The 24,560-nt window shown below is 37.0% G+C and overlaps 2 protein-coding genes across 2 annotated transcripts; both read left to right on the plus strand.

Annotated features, from left to right (window-relative positions):
* Positions 1-45: 45 nt before the first annotated feature.
* On the plus strand, positions 46-16,849 carry LOC121330159 (mitochondrial ribonuclease P catalytic subunit-like). The gene is made up of 7 exons (XM_041276467.1): positions 46-1,584; positions 2,529-2,576; positions 2,841-2,973; positions 7,462-7,569; positions 14,516-14,664; positions 14,893-15,088; positions 15,496-16,849. Exons 1-7 carry the CDS (start codon positions 611-613, stop codon positions 15,625-15,627), a joined length of 1,740 nt encoding a protein of 579 aa, XP_041132401.1. The 5' UTR covers positions 46-610; the 3' UTR covers positions 15,628-16,849.
* Positions 16,850-17,983: 1,134 nt separating this feature from the next.
* On the plus strand, positions 17,984-23,221 carry LOC121330401 (proteasome subunit alpha type-6). The gene is made up of 7 exons (XM_041276900.1): positions 17,984-18,174; positions 18,745-18,839; positions 19,349-19,430; positions 19,912-20,067; positions 20,838-21,016; positions 22,514-22,608; positions 23,041-23,221. The coding sequence occupies exons 1-7, from the start codon at positions 18,099-18,101 to the stop codon at positions 23,096-23,098; spliced, it is 741 nt and encodes a 246-aa protein (XP_041132834.1). The 5' UTR covers positions 17,984-18,098; the 3' UTR covers positions 23,099-23,221.
* The last annotated feature ends 1,339 nt before the right edge of the window (positions 23,222-24,560 follow it).

Below are 24,560 nucleotides of genomic sequence, written 5' to 3' on the forward strand. Positions count from 1 at the left end.
TATGTGGCCTCGTCGCTTCAGTATGACGTCACCAAAGAAGTCACAAAGTACGATTAGTTAGAAGTATGGTTTTCATTTCTTGTAGTGACTGACAGAGGGGTGCAGTGAATTGGTGCCAGTGTTTTGTGGTGATGTAATACGTGAATTTCTATATGTTAGTTTTCTAATTTTTTGATAAATTATTAACTTTCTGTTACTGAGCTTAGAAATGATTAGGCTTCCGATTTGTGTTTCATAACTGAATCCTATGTTAAAAACACGTGACAACTATAGTGTGTATTAACTGATTTCTAAATCTTTGAACAGTATTGTTTATGCCGCTGATTCTGACAAAAAGCATTAGAAGACAATACACCCGAGCCAGTAAGAGATTTAATTAGAGGAACTCCGCGTAAGTATACAATTAGCATTCAGTTTCCAAATTTCAAGGGTATCACCCAATACCTACTCTTCCTTAGTTTTATTTTACATGTACAATCTTAATATTTGAACCTAGTTGAAAAATTCCTGTTTGGTTATCCATTAATGGTACCATTAATAATATCACAGCCAAATAAGTCACTAGTAATTCCACTAAATGGTGCAGAAGGTTTAATCAAAATTTGTAAGCATGGGAAGACTTTTTATTTCATGCACTTTAAACAGTATATATCCATTGTTGGTGCATTCAAGGTCCAGTAGTTTTGCTGTTCATAAAAATGTATCATCATTTTTTAAAGTCTGGGTGCCACTTAAAGTGCAGAGGTTTTCAACTCGAGTTGGGAACAGTCATGAAGGAGATGATAAGAGACCAAACGCAAAGCAAAAAGAGCAGTCGGGCAAAGTACCGCATGCTTTACCCAAATCAGTATTTGCAGCCGGAACTGCAAGGAAAAAAGCAGAGTTTTTGAAGCAGAAATGGGGGCATGACTTTGACAAAGAACTAAAAGGACCCAGAAAACCTAAAGAAAACAACATCCCAAGCCAACCCCTCACAGCAGCCCAATGGAAGACACTGAAGGACGATGCCAGGGCCAGTCATAATTTTGAAGTGAGCATGATGGAGAAGATGTTAGCTGCCAATAGTGACATTGATGTGGCCAAGTCCCTTCTGGCTTACGTTGCTGTGGAGACAGGGACGGTTAGCTACGAACTACTGCTTAGGTATTTGACACTTTGTGTTCATGGCAACCACGAATCAGAGGTCTTTGATGTGTATGATATAATGAAGAAACGGTTCAAGACCATGGAAACCGGGGCTTACAGCCTCTTCATTAAAGGGTTCAGCAGGACAGAGAACTGGAGAGAATGTCTGTTGCTCTTAGAAAGCATCAAGAGGGTCATCACCCCCTCCCCTCGCAACTATGGATATACAATCAACGGTGCTCTCGTACACGGTGACAGCAGGACTGCTTGGGCTTTGTATGAAGAAATGATGGAGAAGGGACTGACTCCCAATCAGGAAACCTGGCAGGCATTCTTTGACAGTGACCGCTCAGCCCATGACAGTGAAAGCAAGGTGCTGTCACTTCTCTTATATATGAGGAACAATCAGATATATCCTGGAGAGGCACTGGTGAAAAGCATCAAGACGTGGTTTGAAAGGTAGGCTACAGTTCTACAGGCCTCAAATAATCATAGAAAGTAAACAAAAAAAACAATGTAGGGGTGGATATAATGTGAGTTTATTATGTGGGCAAGGTGCAGATTAAAGGTGACTTGATGGACAGATTAACTTACTGAATTTAAAGGTTCTGGTGATGCATATGGCAGTTACACAACATCCTTCACGTCCTGCAGCCAGTCACATTGGTACGTCCATCAACACATGCAGCAGCCGTTGAAATTCTCCCTATGATCAATATGACCTGCTTAAAAAAGGGTTTAAATGGTTTATAGACCCTGCTAACAGAGATGATCAAAGCAAAGTAACATGACAAAAGCAACAGTTTAAAGTAAACAAAGGCTTTGGAAAACAAATGACCACGCTGTAGTTTGGATGGTAAGTAACAAATACTCTGTATTTCCCTGCCGTTATAATGTTTACTATGGTAAGTGTGCATGGTGATTTAGCAATTTACTGTGATTTTCCCATACCCACACTATGAATTTGCTATGCTTGTCTAATCTATACCATCTACCAATGTAGACCAAGGGATCATACATTCATTCCAACATGCAGTTTGTGGTGACATGCTTTTAAGTGCACAGTAGGTGGCAGCATTAGTGAGCTGTCGCAGCATATCCCACAGTATTATAGGATATGTATTGTAGGAAAATTTAATTAAATCCAAGGTCAGATTATATGTGCACTTTTGACCATTCATTTTACTGTGTACAGTTTTACACAAGAACACATTATAAAGCTGGGAAACATTTACTGCCTTGTATCTGGTGAGCAATGTCTAAATTGGAGAAGAGTTGTGTTTAGTATATACAGAATCTCATATTATTTAGTGTTACGGGTGAGGCATTAGGTTTTTAATAATAATACCCAATTTATGAAGATAAATTATGTTTTTTTTTTTTCTGTTTGCTTTTTCTCTAAGTGTTCCAGGTAACAAATGGAATGGAAGCTGGACAGCCCCAGAAAACAGGTACATAATGTAAACACCCTTTTCAGAAGACATAGCGTGTTCTCTTTTACAGTCATGTGTACTTATTTAGCAAGCAGCAATTGCGTTATACATACATGCATTCTTTATATATAAAGAAATAATACTTGGAAAACCCAGCGAAGACACGTCTTCACACAGTGAGTCCGTTCTACTGATGTCTGACAAAAGTGGTAAATGCTGAGTCAAGTGCAACAGCCCTTCATGCTTCACTGATGCTTCCCCTTGTCATTCCCTTTGGTTTAGTGGCCACTGTAGGAACTGCTGCTCAAGCCTGGAATCCATCCAGCTGACTGAGGAAGAGTATAACCAGTTGAAGGAGAAGGTGATGAATGATGTCATACAGGGCAAAGACGTGTTTAAGAAGACAACTCCTCAGGTAAGCTCACAGTGGGTGTTATTTTAAAAGCATGCATCCATCTAACCTTTATTTGAATTTCATAACTGGCAATATAATGTCATTTAAGGTATTTTAAAGCCCCTATTAAGTATGATTACATTTTAAACCATCTGCAAACTTAAATTTGGATATCCTTGAAGTTAATTGCAGTGCTTTTGCAATAGACGTGTTGTTTTGTTTGCATGCTTGGTTGTTTTTTTGCATTTCAGTGACGCAGCGGGCAGTGGCTAGGGTCATGATTGCTAAACTGTACAAAGCAAAGTGGGAGATAAGATGAATTGACCAATGTGAAAATGGGAAAGTGCAGGGACATACTGTTGAGGTATTCGCATTATATTTGATCAACTGTGAAATTCTTATTTTGTAGTATTAAATTAGATATATACTTATTTATAACAAATGCAAGAGGACGAAAAGCATTTTTCCCCATTATGCAGATTACTCCAGGTATTACATTAGCATTACTTTCCTCTTGCTTCAAAGTATCAAAGGCAATTTGCAGTTTAAGGGGGAAAACGAAATACATGATTCAAAAGAATAGTGAGTAAATATAAATAGTTAAACCAGACAGGAAATATCGAGAGAAAAAAATAATCTGTTAATATGAACAAGTGTACTGTAGTTGCTTTTTTATCTTCAAAGTAGCTCTGGCATGCTTTCCTGTTTTAAAAACTCCATTTTACTTCTATGCTAAACTCTACAGCTCGGCTAGTTTGCCGACATTTTAAGCAGAAAAAGAAAACAGAAACTGTACAAATGACTTCCTCTAGGTGGCACCACTGGCCCATTAACAGTTTGAAAAAATGAGGGGAAATCCGTTCGGGAGTTGTTTTTTCGTAAAAATAAAATATGAATATTGCTAAAACATAATTGGCACATTTAAAAAAAAAAATTAGTAAACAAAAAAAACCTGGAAAACACTTGGCCCAACACTTGTTTCTTGCTTATTTTATAGACTTGCAATTGTTGTATTCCTCTCTATATGTTTCCACTCGCTTTGAAGATTCATGAATAGCAACTCCTGGTTTATATTACTTTGGTATTAATCAAAGAAAATAGTGGCTTCAATGGAATGATGTTTGCTTCTCAAATTGACAAGTCCTTACAAACTAATTGGAAAAGTTATTTTCTTACAAGAAGGTGAGCTCATGTTCTTCAGAGGACAGAAAGCCTACCTCCAGTCGTGCGCTACAGTTTGAATCAAAACAGAAAGCTGTCAATTCCTCCACCAGGCTGGCTCCAAACTTCTGTCTTAAAAGGGGATTTCCAGCAAATCTGCCTGCAGTTTTGCAGTACTATGGTGGTAAAGCCTTGCAGCTTCAGTGTTATCTTGTATTGATCTTATATGGCTTTCATTATTTAACTGGTTATACACCCTGCACAATCTTGACTTTGACTTGTGTACAAATTCAGTGGTTCACAAGATTAAAAATAAATAACAATACAGCTGTGTAATATCACTGCAAAGTAAGCTATGATTAAATATGCAGTTAATAATTAATATTAAGCCATTGCTGCAAGTTTATGCTTATTGTGTTTTAAATTTTGCTAAAATGTACTTTTAACCTTGAGGCAGTTTCACTAAGCATTTGCTTCAGTGCATACAGTAGTTTGCAATGGTTTTGGTAACATTAGCAATAAACTGGTAATGTTTCACAGCTAGCGAGAAGCACCTACGTGCAGTACATTACAGCTCTCAAGCTGGGTTATTCGTTTCATGTTTTGTAACATGAACATTTTATTTTTCTTTTTGCTGTCTGAATCTGTTCTAGAGCAAAAGCAGTGTATAAACAGACACTGGTGTCACATTTCAGCCATTAACCAATAACACAGCAGGACACTGGAAAGTCCCTTCTCATTGTGCTTTAACTAGGTGGAATTTCTGGTCCCAATGTTAATAAGTCATATGGTTCCACCTATCACCAGTTACTAAAATCTTTACAAAAAACAATGTTTGCTAGTGAGTTCCAGTATTTAAGCTGACTCCTCTTTCTGCTGTATTAGCAGCTAGCACAGTCAGGGTTTTTGTGACTTTTGGCATCACGTTTTTGTGTTTTTCCTTTCTACTTGGGGTTTCCTGAGTGGATTAAGAAAAAAAGGGAGATTATAAATGTATCAAGCACTGCAAATGTGATACACCAGTGTTGGAATTTCCATGCACTGTTAGCCTTACATGTCAAATCCTTTCTTGTGTCCTGGCTTGCACATACATGTAGGAATTTTACCACAAATGGCAAGGCACTAGATACACTATGTGCTATAGCTGGATTTTCAGGGCTTTCAGTACTAGCTTGTGCAGTCAAAACACTGTATGATGCTAGCCTAAAATATGACTCTGCCTCATGCCTTTTGCATATATTCCTGTTTGTTCAAGCAATTGTTTGAAGTGATCCCAAGCCAGGTACTCTTAAGTAACAGCTTAAGTACCTGTTGAAAACACCTTGTTTTATTACTTGTGAAAACAAGAAAGGGTTGTTCTTTTACCAGCCTAACAGGTTTTTTTAAGCAAATATTCTAAAATAAAAAATATAGAAAGAAATTAAAGTATAGCAACTCAACTTCAGCCAGCTTTCAAAATCAAATAAAAATAAAATCTATGATACAGCATTTTTGTGTTTTAAAACTGGTTGAGCAAGTGCGTGTCTTTAAGGACGTGCATAGACATTTGTTTAAATGATACCATATGTTCTTAACAGGTTGCTTGCGAGTTCAGGTATCTAAAGAAGGAACATTTTGTTCTCGGCACGCATTTTAAATATCCCCTAGGCTTTGCATATAAGCATGCTCAGTCTGGGATTCCCCACTTTTAACAACTGGAATGCAGTTCTGTTTTTCAGGCCAGACAATGACCGACAATAAGCCATTCTCCTTTAGGGACTTCTTAAATACGGAAGAATTCTGGAAATAGTTCACTTTGTTGTTAGCAAACTCTGCTTTTAGTTGCATTAAAACGTCTCCTTTAGAATCAGTTGCTTAAATTTCATATGCATTTTAATACTGCATCGTTGTAAATCTTATGCTGTGCAATTCACTATATAGAGCTCTGGTGTTCTAATAGGTGCTAGCCTCTCTTACCTTTGAAAGGGTTTATCAAAGGCGGTACATAGTGTGTCCTTTTGAAACCAGATCCTTGGAAGGTTTCATGGTAGACTGCTGATAATATACTGTATATTTATTTTAATGTTTTATCCCCCCTTCTACTGTAACACAAAGACTGTAACTTGCCAATGCCGATAATACTAATTTACTCCTGTTCCCTGTAGTGAGAATTTCTCTAAATTCAAGGATTCACAGGTATCTGGTGTGAGGTCAGTTGCTTTGGCTTAATAACCCAGGACCCAGCTGATAAAAACATCTTGCACCCACTTCCACAAAAAAGTGGACAGGGTACAAGTATAGTTATTCAATAAAGTATCTGCTCTTTACACTCATTCTTATTTTTCCAGCAGTGACAGGTTAGACTCCAGGGCTACACTACAGTTTTATTTGGTGCCAGCAGCTGCAGATTTTATGCTGAAAAAGGGGAAGTCGCAGTTTTGTCCAGAGTTTATATGAAACACAGAGAAGGCAGAATTTAAAAAGTTTTAAAAAAGAATGTCTTTAGATGATGATGGAGGGGAAGTGCTCAATGTAGTCTGGCTTATATGTAGAATATCGCACAAGTGGTCTTGCTGTCTGTTCTGTCTGGGTGGATATCAGCTTTTGTCTTGCACAGCACACTAAACTATATATTTTGTCATATAATTAAGAACAGTTAAACAGTATAGATGATAGCTTGTTGATTAAAGTGATGTGTTGCACCCCTTTGACCAATGGAAATTTTAAAATCATAATAAATTAAATTTTAAAAATGTCAAGAGGTCCTTCTTCTAAATAATGTAGACTATTCAGGACCAGCTATGCAGCATTAAGGGGTTGTTTGCAAGTTGAAAGGTGAACAAGAAAACAGTTGGAAATTCCCTTGAAGCGTGGATTCAACAAAAGGCATTCCATACTTTGGAATCATTCATAGTGTATGTGCACATCAGCCATTTTCATGGAAATTAAAACTCCTGGAACAGTCAATTCAATGCAAGGCCAATACAGTGTTTACAATTACTTTCCAAGTAATATGGAAATAAAAGATGATTACTCAAATTACAAAAAAACTATAACCAGTAAAAAAAAAAAAAAGGAATGTATTATCATAGCTACTAGTGAAAGTTAATGTTCTTAAATATTCTTTCTTTACATCCAGACAGCTTATGTTTTTTGCTGGCATTGCAAATGTGTTTTGATTGTATGTTTTTGACTAGATCTCCAACTAGTAACGTGGCAATGTAATACACTACAATGTTGTGAGGGCTGATCACAATTATATGTATTTGGGATTATTGCTTATTCTTTAGATAATAGTTCAGGTGCAATCACAAAGAGTAATCACTTGATGTTCCACTATTGAAATGTAAAAATGTATTTATTTTTAAGGAATTGGAGAGCTTCATGAGTTTTGTGAAGAAGAGACCCCCCTTTGATGTTGTAATTGATGGACTGAACGTTGCCAACACCACCAGTAAAGGAAACCAGTCAGAAACAGTGAGTTGTGCTTATTTGCTTCAGATCTCACTCATGATTCCTAATATATAGTGCTGTATATACTGTATTAGACTAGGGCTGGGTAACGATAGACAGAAACTGAATCTTTTAGCGTTATTCAATTGTCTGTTTTTCATTGTTCCAAATTTGAACATGTTGAAGTGTTAAAAAACAAACTGATTAACTCTTTCAGTGCGGACCAGTAAGTGCAATGCTACCCCAAACATTGTGCATTTACTGCCAATGCAGAACTATGGGGTAGGGCATTTACTTTACCAGTTTACTCTTGTACGACATTCAAGTCTGTGAAAACCACATGACATGCTGTGGTTGTCAGCTCTCACTGGCTAGGAGGAACTTAATAAAAGCAGTGGAGAGGTCGCAGACAGCTCTGTCTTATGAAATGAAATTCTCAGGAAGCTACAAGCCCCAGCATGTGTCAGCGTTTAAGGATGTAAAAAAAAAAAAAAAAAAAAAAACTCTTTCTTCAGTGCAAAAAGTTCCTCAAAGTGTACATTAAGCATTGTTTTTAAAATAGAACCAGATCCTGGAAACTTTACAGTGGCAGTGCACGGTAACTTTAATCCTAAACAGATATACAATATAATGTTATTCCTAAACCATTATCACTGTGCTGAACTAGGATTTCATTTCTCCATTTAGAAGTACATTGTTGTTTTTCCTTCATACTTTGAGCATTTAGTTTTTATTTAAATTCTACAGCATTTCTTTATTTCTGAATACATGTCTTTCCCCATTTGAACTACAAGTGAGGTACAGTATGCACGCACTACCAGAGAATTGGACAACCAGCAAAGTACTTTACATGCACATGCATAAAAGGGTGTATTGTATAAAATTATTAGCATATAATCTCTTTTGTACAAAATCCCATGACTGAAACATGAAACCACTATAGAAAGCTTGCCTTGCAAAGTGAAAATAAGTATATTCATTTTAATAGTGCTAGTCACTGAGCTAAGTGTAGATTTCTATTCCATTGTCTTTCTTTCACCAAGATTAAAATATATCAGTGGAATTTCTTATTACATTGTAAGGACACCCTTTATTGCAATGCTTGCTTAGTGACTCACCTGCATCACTGTTAACGTCAGTGTGTTTCAGTACAAGAGGTGTGTCGCTATTTATTAAAGATGTGCACCTATGACAGCATAGCAGGCATTCTCACTCTGTTTTGTGGGAACTATGGCAACAGCAATGCAACATAAAATCTGTCCCGCATCTTTGTAATATTCAGTTGTGTTTCAAAACTAAATGTAGAGACAGATCTTCCTCTTTAGAAAGAAGTACATCGCGATGCGTCAGATGACAGCTCGTGTTAGTACATAAACCCAATCTTATTTTGGCTCTCTGTTGTACCTTGTATTGGGATTGTGTGTACTTCAACTAAGGTAGCCTGAATAGTTTAGTTTTCCAACAAGGTGTGAACAAGGAGTAGTGGTCACTTTGAGTCTCCTTTCTTTTTTAGTATCAGCAGAGCCATAATGAGCCAATGCACCTAAGCCATTGCAGGCTTATTAATGAACTTATTAATGCAAATACCACTATTGATGGGGTATCAAGAAAAGAAACAGACCATTGCAGAACAATGCAGGCAATAATAATAACTAGTCAATTGAGCTTAGTTTTTGTTGCAGTTTAGTTTTTAGTTTTTCTTTCTGAAGGTAGTGAAGGGTTAATTTGGCGAGCTGTTAAAAACGCTTCACTGTTGAGTGTTTTTTTTATTTTATTTTTTATTATTTTAGTATTTATCAAGCTTTATATTTGTAAATGATGCTGTATAGTAATGTACTTTTGTAAATGATTCTGTATAGTAATGTACTGTTCAGTGTTAACAAACGTCTTGACAAATTTGTAAGCGCTTCAGCCCAGACTAATCTCACAATCCAATAAAAAGTGAAATGTGTTACACGCAGATCACTACAGCAGCCACAGGGGGGCAGTGGAGCTGCAAGACAAGTTGTGAACACAGGTAAAGGAAGTTTCCAGACCCGCTAATACAGAAGTGAAGGGCAGTCATGGATCTCTTCAGAGTTTCCATCACCAATCGGTAAAGACCCCATGTTGTTTACATTCCATTACAATCAAGAGGGCACTCTCTCTATTAAATTGATTGAATAGAATCAAATAAACCCCATGAACTACGTCTTGTGTAGCATTATGCATTCTTTTTATACAGCTGTCATGAATTGAAATCAAGAGAGAGTTGGCTTACAGCACTGGGGGTAGTCTAATAGTGGTATGTAGAAATTGACAATCGGAGAAATATAAGTACCTGGGTTGAACCATTTTATTTTTATTTTTAATTATTCTAACCAAGACTAGAAGACACATTATCTGTCATTCAATGCAATGTTTTTCCTTTGTGTTCCTAAATGCTTACTAAAATGACTTGTTTAAATGAGAAGGCATTAAATAACTCTTGGAGCTTGCACCACGTTACTACTTCTGTTCACAAACTAAAAACCCTGGTTTATGCTGCATTTTGCAAGCGTTTCCTGTACTCTCTAAACTGCTTCCCTTGTGATTTTGTTTGTATTTTACAGTCTAGTGTGTGGCTGGAAACCAAATCAAATTTAATGAAGGAATTTTTGATGTAATAACTGTATTTTCCATTTTCCATCTGTCTGTAGCCCATGGTGGAATCTTGTTGACTTTTTGTCTGAGGTAGGTAGGTGCTTTGCAGCCTCTGTTAGCTGAGCACTGTTACCACAGCAACTTCCTGTGGGGGAAGAGTGTATATTTTTAGATATTTAACTGAAACAGTTTAGAAGCAAACTTAAGCATACACTACAGCTCATTGTTGAGCTTCTCTCTCTTTCTATGTATACAAAGTACACTATTTTACTGTGTATTTTACTGTACACACTGACTTTTCCCCACAGCAATAGCCATTACAAGCATAATGGCTGTACTGTAGTTTGAAGAAGAACTTTGTGTTTAGACTCACTACTTGATATCACAGGGTTGAAAACATAAGCCTGTCCTTCTATTGAGCGGAAGCTCTCTGTACTGGCTATGTTGTCATGGAGCTCCAAGTGCTGGTTCTCGGCTTTCAGAGCAACTCAGCGTCAACAGCGCTGTGGAAAAAAAAACCCTTATTAATTATGTATTCTTTGCAGGAAGATGAAAAGACATACCTGACGGTCTGAGTATAGAACAATTTAGTACAGCCAAAATGAAAAACTGTCTTTGCAAAACTACCTAAATTTTGAAACAAGAGCAAATGCAATGGCACATTTTCTGTGAGGAGTAGACAATTACAACGATATAAACAAAATTAGTTTAGTGATCTGAAATGTGGCACATTAGCAAATAGCAACATTGGCTTGTTTGGCGTATGTTTGTGAGGTGTCTTGAATAGTAACTCGTCGGTCTCTAATGTGGCGCTCCTAACTAGCAGCCTGTTTTATCAGATAGGGTACTCCTACTATGAATGTTTAGGGACTGAATCAGCTTTTATTAAACAAGCGCAATAAGGGGACTCAGCTAAGCCTGATGGGGCACAGTTAAAGCACAAAAAAATGCAGCAGTAAACCGGAGCTAAAGGCTGTGTCAAATGCTTCTAGCAGGAGGGCCATGTTGTACAGGAAACAAGTGCACCCACAGAGCCTGAAAGGGGATTTCTTCTTTCCACCAGACCTATAAATGACTACTGCAGTAAAACAGTCTCATTATTAAAATTGGTCTGTTTATTTATGTGTGTGTCTGTGGCTTTGTCTCAGCTGTACCATGTAGTTCTTGTTGGTGGTAGAAAATAATATTGGCGACAAACACCAGACATGAAGCGCTAAGATTCTGCATGATGCAAATCAAATGAATTAGGTGGTAAAAAAAAAAAAAAAAATCAATGGAATTTAAAAAAGCAAACCCATTTAATTTTTTTTTTTTTTTTTTTTTTTAACAATGTTACAGAAGCTGTGCTGACATTTGATTTGGAGGGGAAAGAAAAAAAAAAAGCATGTGAACATTGTGGTCAAGCTAGATTGGCAATTCATGATTTAATATAGCTTGGCCACATACGTAGGATCTGAGCCAGCTCCTGGAGTGAGTTGGTTTTGGAATAGACTAGGAGCAGTAGGTTGTGCTCTCTGTCCTTGCTTGGGCTGCTGCTTTTGTTTTGTAAATTCTGTTGTTTAAATTGCTGTATTTATTTAGTTCTGATAAAGAAAACTGCACGAAAAGTGCTTTTTGAACTGCAATCTCCATATTCTGCCTAGCATTTAGAGCTACTTTTTTGTAGTTTATGAGGTGGGAGTAGTATGAGGTGGGATCCAGGAAGCTAGTGTGCTGGAAACAGTCAACAGTTACTGAACTATGTGTTGGAAATGTTATATCTTTCCAAAAGAGTACCAGTACCTCCCACTAGCTCTCAGGGACTTTCTCAAATCAGGGTGACAAAATCAGAAAAATCCCACCTGTACAAAAGAGAGAGTGAGAGTGAAAGAGAGAGGGAGGGGGGAGAGGTGCCTTTGAAACATGTGGGATGACAGACACGTAAATGTCTCTTTCACTTTTATGAATCCTTGTGGTGCATCAGATGCACCATTCCAGGTGCAGCCTACCTACACCTGCCCAAAATTAGTATTTGCAGCTAATAATAAAAACAAGAAAATCAAGCTCCCCCAAGACAAAATAGAATAGAAAAAAATGCAATTGAAAGGTGCACTAATATCTAATGGGATCTTTTTTAAGTCCATCTGCATACAGATATTAACATATTCTGTAACACAATCCTTTTGAAGTTGAGTTCTGCTCAACCCGGGCGCAGTGATCCACCTCAGGATGTGGGTTGACACACTTTGACCCAGGTCAAGTGGGACAAAATGCATGACAGCCATTCGTAAACTGACGGAATAACAAACAGCCACACCTGTGTGAAGGTTTCACTTCCGCAAGGAACATTAGCCATGTTTTTGTTGATTGAGATACACCATGAGCAAGATTGCAGAGGGATAAAGAAACATTTGCTGTAATGAACATTTGAGCCGACAGTTCAATCCTGTGCACGTTGTGTATTTGCTTCTGTCACCCAGGTCGAACCTGCTTTAATAAAAGCAGTGTAGCCGGCCCACATGAGACTGGGTCCCTACTGGGTAGGTTCTGACTGGGCACATTAACCCTTTAGAATCTCCAACTTGTAGCTGAGCTGTTGTCAATTTCACATACCTACAAGACATTGTAAAGCATTACAGTCGGCTCTTTTAGAAAGCAAGTCCCTTTGTACTATCACACATTTTAGCACAATAATTTTGTGCCAAGGTTTTCCTGAATTAAGCTGAGGCGCAAATAATTAACTCCTTAGTAAAACCTGAAATGTGTCAGATTGTTATGCAGTGCGAGTCGTAATTCTATCCCTGTCATTATAAGTCGCATGTAGCTATGAAGTGCATCAGTTTGCAGATCCTTCATAACTTCATGTGATGGAAGACAGGGGAATTTTTAGAGGAATGTCTGCCATGTTTGTATTGCAGTCTGTCTTATTCATGTCAATGCAACATGAGCGTGTATCATTGCATGTCAGTGATAGAAGGGGAAATCTCAGCCAGTGGTGGTTTCCCAGGTAAAACATTAAGCCTCTTTAACCTTACACCACTTCCTTGCAATGAATTAGCAGAAACTCAAGAGTCCTGTTCTCTTTTCTACAGGGGAGGCCTTTGTTGAATGTACTTTGTAGTAAATTCAGTTAACATTTTGGTATTCTCAGCAAGCTTTAACTGAGTGATTACCAGGGCTTTAAAATTCATGCACTTACTTTCAACACAACAAAAGGGGAGGTAGGAATAATATTATGAATGCTAAAAAAAAAAAAAAAAAAAAAAAGCTTTTAAACCTGGGTTATCACTCCCTTTAACCTAAATTATGTTGCAAAATACATAGTCAGCCCAGTGATTCCTGAAATGGCAGGAAAAATAATCACAAAATATGACTTAGTAGCTCCATTCCAGACAGTAGTGAAGTTTTTTATGCTGCTACTGATTAAGGCTCATTACAGAACCTGGTGAAATCTTCACAAAAGTTTGGTATTACAATGACTTAATCTGCCAAGTTAAACTAAAACAAAAAATATATATTTAATAATAAAAAAAAAAACACTGTCCTTCCAACATCACACTTCCTCTTCATTACTGAATTCACAACTTCCTTTGCAAAAGTGTTTTGCCCACTTCCTTGTCATCAGGAAATCCCCCCACTGATTAACAAGGATTAAGACTGCAGCACTAGGGGGAGGACCGCAGGGGAGAAGTAAATATAGATATAACCAGAACGAACATGATGTTTCACAGATTTGCCATCATTCACACGGGGGGGGGGGGGGGGGGGGGGGGGGGGGGGGAGTAGATCTGTTGGTCTCATTAGCTTGAAATCACTCTGTCCCTATAACTGAGGCATACTATACAGGGAAAGGCCTCTTAAAAATAAAAAAAAAACTACTGTTGCACAGTCCCTGGTTCCAGTGTGGAGTATGTTCCCTTTCTCCTCCTTGTGCCGTACATATGTAATGAGGGGGTCTAGTTGTTCTAAATATTGTAATATGCACAGTGAGTTTGAAAAAAATGTGTTCTGTGTTTTAAGATAGAACACTGTTAACTTTAAGTGGTTAGCCAACTGGCATAGCAAGGAATTGGAGAATAAAAAAAAAAAAAAAAAAACTTCCAATGTTTAGTTGTTGGGTGTTTAGGTTGTTTTGGAGAGCTGCAAAACCACACCTTGACGATTACTGATTCTAATTGCTTGCGTTTGAAAATCTCCAGTCATGTCACTTTTGTTATGATGATAGCTCAGACATGCAAGCAGGGCTCGGTGTGGAAACACCTGGCAACCAAACGCCCACCCTCGAGGTGCAAATCTCATTTGCAAGAGGTTCTTTTGGTGTAAGTTATTTTGTACGGGTATGTGATATCCCTGTTTCCCCCTCTCTCAGCTGCTGGAGGTAGTCTCTCACCTGGCCCAGCAGAACCTGAGACTGCTCGTTCTGGGTCGCAAGCACATGCTGAGGGGATCTCGCAGTTGGGACAGGAAAAACATGTCTGTTATTCAGCAAAAGGCAGACTGTTTCTTCACCGACAACGTGTGAGTTCAATGAGCTACAGTAATATAGGGAATATACACCCACAAATGAGATGCAGTTTCAAGATTTATTGTGCCTGTCCTGGGGGTGGGTAGTTCATCAGTATTGATGGAGTTTTAAAGAAACTGTTAAATGTAAAAGACATAGCTTTATTAAAACCTTAAACATAAAATGCTCAAGTTCTCAGAAGATCTATTAGTGTAACCATTTTATATATTTTTCTGAACCAGTTCAGAAGATGATCCATTCCTGCTGTATGCCACCCTACACTCAGGAAACCATTGCAAGTTCCTGAGTAGAGACCTCATGAGAGACCACAAGGCCTGTCTGTCCGACAGCAGCACCCGACGCCTCTTCTTTAAGTGGCAGCGCGGGCATCAGCTAGTTCTGTCCAGCTACACCGCTGGAAGGAGGATTCGCTTTGAGGTGGGACTGGACAGCATGCAGGAGTTAATAGAGATTCAGAAAGTAGGCCAGTGCATACAGCAGAACCACTAGGGGAAGCTGCTTTTGGGTGAAACTGGGGATACTCATTCTATCTTGTCTCTGCCAGCAGATCATGACACCTTTTTAGGTAATTTAGGTTACTGAAAATTAGGTAAAACAAATGGAATAATTTAAGGAACAATAATGAAATGGACAACCATAACCTGAGAACCAGTACCTCTGCAGGTCTGATTGATTTTACTGGAGGGCAATCAGTAAAAAACAACAAACTCATAACCACCTTTTTTTAATCTGACATTTTTGTTATCCCTTTTTATGGTAATCTTAACTTGATTAATCAGGGCTAATCTCTAATAACTCTTAATTTATTTATTTTTTATTCCCAGACTGTGCCCAAGTATGACACTATAATCCAGACAGAAGAGAACTCCTGGCACATTCCTTATGATGAAGACGGAGTGGAGAGATACTCTTATGAAGTGCCAAGAAAATGGTTGTGTCTTGAAATGAAAAGATGAGGAAAGCTACCAAAATTTGTATTTCTTGTGCATGTTCCTTATTATTTCTATTGAAAGTGCAAATAATATCTTACAGTACTATAGAAGTGTATTCTGAAAAATGGTGTATGTTGATAATAGGGTTACATATTTTGTGATATATAAAACAAACAAAAAAAACCTGCTAGAAACAAATTCTGTAAACAAATATTCTAAAACGTGCTTGGTCTGTAGTTCTGTGTACAACTTTCTGTATGAAGCTGTATTATCTCAGTATTCACATCCAGAAAAAGTTATATAAAGTAAATAACCTAATGATCTGTTTTTATTAACTAAATTCATAAATGGAAGTCCACCATTGAACATCAGTTGATATGGTCTGCATTTTAGGGTTTGTATAAAAGCATTTGATGTAAAGACGAAGAAGTTAAACTACAGATCTGTATTTGTGAATAAAATAACCCAAATTTTCCCTAAAACCCCTGCAGCTGCATGCGTTCAATTCTTCCTTCACTCAAAAGCAGTCACACTCCTATTAAAACTCCAAATGTAGCTCACCTGCCACTTTTCAAAAAGATAAATGAGAAAAAACGAACAGATAACTATAGTAATCTATGCTTAGCAGGAATTAACAAGTGGTAGTTAAACTGTCAGTTACCTTCCTGGCAGTGAGCTTAACTCAGTGGGTGTGGTATTGACTATAGTTAGGTAGTACAGATATATTTTGTATATGTCTCAGAGAGTGATAAATGTAAGCTTCCTATAGTTGACAGAGCAGAACAAAACCCCTACCTACTGTAAATGGTTTTGTCCCAGAGTACTTAATTACATTTTCTCGTTTATGTGATCCAGGGTGTCCTAATGTATTTTGATGTTATAAATATGTTAAATAAACCGGTCTGCTTAAAAATTGTTGTCCTGCTCAGTTTGAACTTTATATTGTCCAAAACAAAGAATATTAATGTAATAAACTCCCTATACTAGTCTATCACTGTAATCAAACACAGAAAAGTGAGACTGCACATATTACCTACTATTAAATAAGGTTTTTATATTGTTCTATTGTCAACTAACCTATTTTCCAGTATGCATTTCCTGTTAAGATATGGATTTTAACAATGAATTGTTTAACCAACATCAGCTTACCAGCCATGTGTGTCAGTCTTATATGAAAATGAAGTTGTTTCCTTTTCCTGAAGATTTTCATGTATGTCACGCCTAAATAAATAATAATTACCTTTCACAACAGTAACGAAGAAGCAAATGATCTTTCAAACAGTCTTGTGTAATGTAATTTACTTTGATTTTAAAGAATAATATTAATCTTCAATTTTGCACAGAAATAGGAATTACTGGTGTTGGTTAGCATGTCTCGCTTGACAGTCTGTTTTGTTTACACAGGACTTAATGTGATGGTGTCTAACTGTACATTTTACATTGGGTATTATAAAATGCATTTACTAAAAGTTTAAAATCTAAAACTTTTTTTTTTTTTTTAATATACTTTTGCCTCAAAGTCTCTAGTTTTCAGTATGTCCTACTTAGCAGACTAAGAAGCTGCCAAATTCAGTACCATTAACTTAATTTATTTAAACAGCAGGTTGTGCCCAAAATATTAGGTAATACTGTGAATGAGGCAATGTTACTAATGAATACCAGTGCCCAGGGTGGAGTCCATTCACAGCCTTTCAAGCAGCCCACTTCTTTGCTGTTGATGCATTCTAAATCCACCCACTGATTTTCTTCGTGTTATCCTCTATGGCCCCGGCTACAGCTATGGCCAAAAGTTTAGCATCTTAGGACGAGACATAAAAAATAAATAATGTTATATATTCAACATCATGTACGCAAATAAACTACAAAATTATTTGGCAAAAGTCTATCAGAAACCATAATAGTAGTACAGTATTTCAACTTGGATTTCGAAATGTCACATATTAATCGTATATATAATCTTGACGTTATTCAGCAGGTTTCATTCGATTTTATGAAGCAGAATTATTTAATTTTATTGGGTAGTGCAAAACTTTTGGACATAGCACTTGGAAAATGGCTCTGCAGAGCGTTGTGAACAAACAATACAGTAATTATTCCAATAATATTAGGTATTTTCTTTGAGGAAATCATTCCAGCTCCAGTATTTATTTTTATTATGGACCAAATTCAATACATCAACTTAATAAAAATCGTCAAACAGGGTAGAGCAAGACAGACACGCACATCTTGCTTAAAATAAAAACCATCGATTCTTGCAACTATCCAAGCAACCAAGGCAACGCAAAAAGCAAACTCAATTCTGCGCCCCTCTGTTGCTTTGTCTCAAAGAACGCCTCCCTCTCTCCGATGACCCCGGTAGTAATGTTTTCGGTACATGTGTAAATTTCTTCCGGGTGAACTCTGTTAAAATTTCTGCATGTTGTGTGTACTTCAGTTCAGTTTGCAATACAGTTCAATCTTTTTTTATATATAAATACGTGTAGAACTGTATCAGAATGTCCCGGGGATCGAGTGCGGGCTTTGATCGGCACATTACCATCTTCTCTCCCGAAGGCAGACTCTACCAAGTAGGTCAGTATGCAAGTTATTTACCTTCAACTTTTATTAGGTGTAGCAGCATTTATAGTAACTGCCCAGTCATTATGGAGCTCCCATCCCCCACAACTAACATCTTAAGTCTGTTTATTTCGAATGTTGTACGTTTTTCAGATACGTTGAGGTATTAAATATTATCTGGATTTGTACGGTATACCTCGATTTTCATTGTTTTATTGTTATTTTGAATAGTTCTGCGATGGATATGTCAGGCTATGAGGCCTTATGTTTCGATTTAGCGTAACATAATGACCGTGTAAGATTTTCATATGCATTTTGAACTACTTCGTTTAGTTATAATATCTGCAAATTCGTTTTTATTCTTACGTTTTTGTGAATGTGTGTTACTTTCATAAGCAGTACAAACGGGAGCTGGTTTATCTGTTCAGGATCTATTTGTATCAGAATTGTCACTGTGAACCATTGCTGTGTTTACAGTTATAATATCCTAACATCTTTTCAGAAACTTTTTTTTTACTCAGAGTTTTGAATATAGGGAGAATTTCTGCAGCAACCATTTTTAACGTATTAATTTTAATATTCTAGAATATGCATTCAAGGCTATAAACCAAGGTGGCCTTACCTCAGTAGCGGTCCGTGGGAAAGAATGTGCAGTCGTTGTCACACAGAAAAAAGTACCGGTATGTATGTAAAGAAGCAGGTGCCCAAAAAAGAAGTAACCCTGTTTAGTAAGACCAGTTTTACCACAAAATAACCTTCGTGTCTATGTGTTGACCAGGGTTAAGTTAGCAATTTTGACCTTTGTGAAAGCATTTTCTGAAATATATTTTGATTGTTGTGTGTTTTTTGCATATACATATTTTTTGTTGTGTTCCTATGGGGGATGGGGGAAAACGAACTGAAATGTATTGTGCAAAAGACAAGCAATTTTTGACAACTGTATACATTTTACTGATAATGGTAATTATGACAGGATACAGACAATATTATAAAAGGTAACTAGTTTGTTCAGCTCGACCAAGGTTTTCATAGAAACACTCATTTTAATGAGGTAATCTATTACATTAAAAAAATTAAGCAAAAAGAGCATCTTTGAGATATAGGTGTGTGGGGTGCACCTTTCTTAATCAGATTTTGCACAGACTTAACAGAAAGCCTTTTTATAAGGTAATGTATTTCTGTCTTTCAGGACAAGCTTTTGGACTCCAACACTGTCTCTCATTTGTTCAGAATAACTGAAAACATTGGCTGCGTTATGTCAGGGATGACAGGTAAACTATTTGTGAAAGAAACATCTGTAAAAAAAGATATCAGACATTTTTAGAGAAATCCTGATAGGATGAATTAAGGAAATGTTTAACTAACCTTTCAGTAATAAACATTGGTTGTTGTGTATGCTGTACAGTTTATTATATAGGGAATGAAAGAGTGTAGAAACTGTTTGTAGCAAAACAAATACTTACAAATAAATATTTGCTAATGAAAGTAGTACTGTGCTTATCTAACTAAATGTTTTATTTTGATTTTCACTGTCAGCTGTGTGGTTCCAGCAGTCTGATGGGCTGACTGTTCTAATCAGTTTATACAGCGCTGTACCCCTCTGATTAGTTTTTATGTTGAGTCATAGTGTATATTATTCACAAGTAGCTGATGATGCTTGGCCTGTGGTACCACAGACGGTGCTTGACTCTAATTTCACATGATTATTTACTGTATTTCACTCTGTTCCTGGGTTTTGTCTCCGTCTTTCAGCTGACAGCAGGTCTCAGGTCCAGAGAGCACGATACGAAGCTGCTAACTGGAAATACAAGTACGGCTATGAGATTCCAGTAGACATGCTGTGTAAGAGAATCGCAGATATTTCTCAAGTGTACACACAAAACGCTGAGATGAGACCTCTCGGCTGTTGTAAGTATTGTTCTACTACTAGAAATGATTTGCATGTGTAAGTTAAAGGTCCAGTGTGGAAGAAAGTAGTAAACACTGACCTAGGGTTTATATGTTAGTTATTGTAGCACACTGCAACTTTAAGCCTACTAAGAAAGACAGTTTGCAGAAAAAGGAATCTGTTCAAATGATAAGTGTTGTTTGCATGGGGCAACATGACCTGGAGCAGCTACTTATCTACAAGTTGTGGCTCACCTGGTAAAAGCATGACCTTGTGGTGTGCACGGTGAGTATGAAGGTGTGCAGGTTCGCGTCCTGGCTGTGTGGTCGCCGGTCTTCACTGGGGATTCCGGACAGAGCATTGCATTGGGTCTGGCACTCCTGTGGGTAAAACCTCATCGTGCTACAGCAAACTCTGCTGGCCAGGTGCCTAGTGAGCTCAGGCACACACCTGCAGGGCTGGCGTTTGACCTTCAGAGGCCAGTAGCTCACTAACATTCGTTCTTGGGTTCCTGGGTGTAAAAGAGGAAGCTGGCTTGGTCGCGGTTTCGGAGGACACCCACTGAGCCTTCCTAAGCACTCTAAATAAAAAGAAATAAAAAACAATTATGGATGCACCAGATTGTTGTTTTTCTATTTTGTTATTTATTTGGCAGATGTCTTTATTTTATTATTTCTCAAATTTAGATTTGGATTATATGAGCTCACATCTACTAACCCATTGATTGTCAATAGTTACCACATTTCTGGCTGAAGTGTTTAGGTTTTTATAAAGGTTTGGTTCATTGTAGGCATGATCCTGATTGGAGTGGATGCAGAGGATGGTCCTCAGGTATACAAGTGTGACCCAGCAGGCTATTACTGTGGGTTCAAGGCCACAGCTGCTGGGGTCAAACAAACAGAGGCCACAAGCTTCCTGGAGAAGAAAGTAAAGAAGAAATTGGATTGGACATTCGAGCAGACAGTAGAGGTAAGTAGAAGTTCATCATGATGAATTTTGAGGTGTTCATCTGCAAACATCTTCTAAAGCTGACTTGTAGCCAAGTAAGAAAAGTTTAAGTTGTGTTTCCATTAGATATATTTTATTGTATTTTATTTTGGGTTATGTCAAGGCTCCTCAACATCTAATTGTGTAGCACACTCTGTACATTACTTATCTGGATAAAAAAACATCACAAGCTTGCAAACATGGTAATTAATTTTGTTGATAGTTAAGGAGCTGAACCATGTTTCACACAATTGATTGTGCAGTATATAAGGTCACTTCCATTATTGTTAGTTGGTTAGTGTTCAGTAAAATTATATATATAAAAATATAAAAATTACGCACACAGTCAATATTCATTAAAACAAACGTGGATTAAAATAATTTCCTGATACTATGAATTTTCTACATGGTCCTGGCAAAATTTAGCAGTCAGTTATTGTAAATTACTTCTTATAATACAAATTCACTTAACACAAATTTCCTGTTTTGTATGAATTATTTTGGAGCCCCCCAGAGTAGAATAATTTGAATTAAACCCATTGCCCTCATTGGAACAGCTGAATGTAAAGGATATTGGCAAATGTATGAACTTGCATCCACATAGCTCCTCTGTACTGTATTTTAGTGCTGTTTTGGGACTACAGATCCTATGATGCATTTAGAGTGGTCAGTCACATGTTTTGTTGCTGTAGTGCTCACGCATCAATGTCATTTCCATGACGGTGCTAAGAAATGTGCATTATCTGCAGACAAAAGTGCAAGTGTTGAAAGAAGTGGGTAATGCACCACCGTACAAGAAAAAAAAATGTTGTAGATTCAACATTTCTGTAAACACTTTTGTCAATTATTATGAAAAAAATTGTACAATAACACAGGCCTGCTTTTGTGTTTTGAAAATGCCCGTGATCAGATTGGGACATGCCGATTTCAGGTGCAGTTCATTTGTAATGTATACTTTTTAAAAGTTCACTTATAGGTATAACCATATTATTTATTTAATTAATTAATTCAATAATCGTGTCCCCCGAAGCATGTGACGTCAGCCGACCGCTTTTTTTTTTTTTTTCACACTGCATACTCACCGTGCAGCCACCTCAGAGCTACAGCGTCGGAGGACAACGCAGCTCTGGGCAGCTTACGGTCAATTGTGCGCCGCCCCCTGGGAGCTCCCATCTATGGTCAGCAATAGAATAGCCTGGACTCGAACCGGCGACCTCCAGGCTATAGGGCGCATCCACGCGAAGCGCCTTCACCAGATCCGCCACGCGGGAACCCCTTACAACCATATTTTCAATCAAATGTGATGACATTGTACATGTATGTCTTTGTGTGTGTCTGTATTCTGAAGTAGCCCTCACATTTCTGTGTTCCAAACAGGATATTTTGCTTTTGTCCTTTGAAGTGATTGGTACATTGGTCTAGGTTTTGTAACTTATGTTACAGATCATGTTATGAGAGAATATTCTTTTTGTCCTCCAGACCGCAATAACCTGCCTGTCAACAGTCCTGTCTATTGACTTCAAGCCCTCCGAGCTAGAAATTGGCGTTGTGACAACAGAGAACGCCAAATTCAGGTGAGTGGGTCTTCCATAAAAAAAGGAGCTTTTTAACGAGGAGAACCTTCTTTGTGTTGTGATGAACTACTAATACAAACTTTAGTTTGTCATTTTTGTTTGTAGTATTGTTGGCCAAGATCAAGTCACCACAAACATTTCACTTTCGTTTGGCTATATAAAACAAAGGCTATTAATGAAAAAGGGTTTTTTTGGCTGGTTTAATAATAGTGGCGTAAAGGGTTGGTTTCAGTTTTTAAAGGTGTAACAACCCAGTCTTTTTAAAGTTTGCTTATCTTGCCAGGATTACAGAAAACGTGAAGGTGGCTGAATGTTTTTGGTTTAATACTTCTTACTAATGTTTATACTTTCCTGAGGCACAATTTTATGGCTTGTATTTATCTAAATTACATAAACCAGTACAAGATGTTTGACATGTCTTCTGTTTTCCAGGATTCTTTCAGAAGCAGAGATTGATACGCACCTGGTGTCCCTAGCAGAGAGAGATTGAAACTGGACTGGGAGTATGCTCCTTAGAGCACTGTTTAAGAATACAGAATGCAGGTTGAGAGCTGTATGCCTATTGTTTGCTGTACATTTACCCTGTTCAAATAAAGCTGAGGTTTTTGGAAAATATGTCTTCTCTGTTTTCTTTGAAATAAAACAAAAAGTAATATTTTGTGTGATTTGTTTCTTAAAAATAAATGTGTTGTCTTAGAAATTGTATAGATAGCCCTACCTTCTAAATGTATGCTGCTACTGTATTTTATTGATTGAATTTCTAAATGTATGCTGCTACTGTATTTTATTGATTGAATTATTCTTAACATCTTATTTAGACATTATCCCAAATATGTTACCATTTTGAACGGTGACAGTACATTATTATAATAATTTGAAATTGGCTGCTGACATACATGGAAATATGGCAGTTGCCATAAGTAACTACATGCGGTTATTCTAGCTTACTTCCCCTCTGCTGAGAAATATCAGGTTGTAGTTTTTACTTAATCGGATGAAGCAGAGTATATAATGAACTTGATACGTATTACTTACAATATAAATAACACTCTGGAGTTGTTAGGACTATGGGTCATCATGACTTGCATACACAGTAGGCTCTTTGTAGCCTAGTTTTATGACCATGAAAAGCCACCAGTTTGTAAATAGTACGTGCATAATGAATTGCAAGAAGTGTATTTTAAAATTCCTCCTTTCATTAGATATGTATACTGAAGCTGAAGTTACCATAAAAAAAAGATGATGTAATCAACGTTGATGATGACAGATGAGTCATAGTACCACAACTGATATGATGTCATAAATAAATAGCTTGAGACATCAAAATTCAAAATGAAAAAAATTAACAGTTTTTGTTTTGTTTTTTTATAATCAAACGTATTATGAGCTAGTGTTTAAGTCGAAAATTCTCTCAAAGGTTTGTAATTTATATATATATATATATATATATATATATATATATATATATATTATAGCTACATTGTTATTAAATCAACAGTCCTTTCTGCATTTCATTTTTAAAGTCAAGTTAAAGCTGTCAGGGCTGTAAAATAAATATTTTCATGTCACTGTGAAGCATGTTTTACAGGAACAGTTCTAAACACAGAAACTGCATTTTAAAATTATCCAGGAATTGTGTTTAGTACCCTTTATTGGGAATCAGAATGAACATTTCTTGACGGTTAAACCAATTTCATAACAAATCATAACTTATTGCATTTTTTTTTTTTTTTTTTTTTTTATGCTCCCAACAAGCTCTTACCAGCTTACAACCAGCATTGACCATTTCTGTAGTTTTAAAAGGAGTGTTCGTGTTATCCTTGGAGTGCGGTTGTGAATTCACTTAAGGTGTTGGCCACCGGGTATATATATATATATATATATATATATATGTGTGTGTGTGTGTGACATTCTGCTCCAGTTGAATTAAATAACAAATAATATAAACTTTT

This window comes from Polyodon spathula, chromosome 17, assembly GCF_017654505.1.
Source record: "Polyodon spathula isolate WHYD16114869_AA chromosome 17, ASM1765450v1, whole genome shotgun sequence".
NCBI lineage: Eukaryota > Metazoa > Chordata > Actinopteri > Acipenseriformes > Polyodontidae > Polyodon > Polyodon spathula.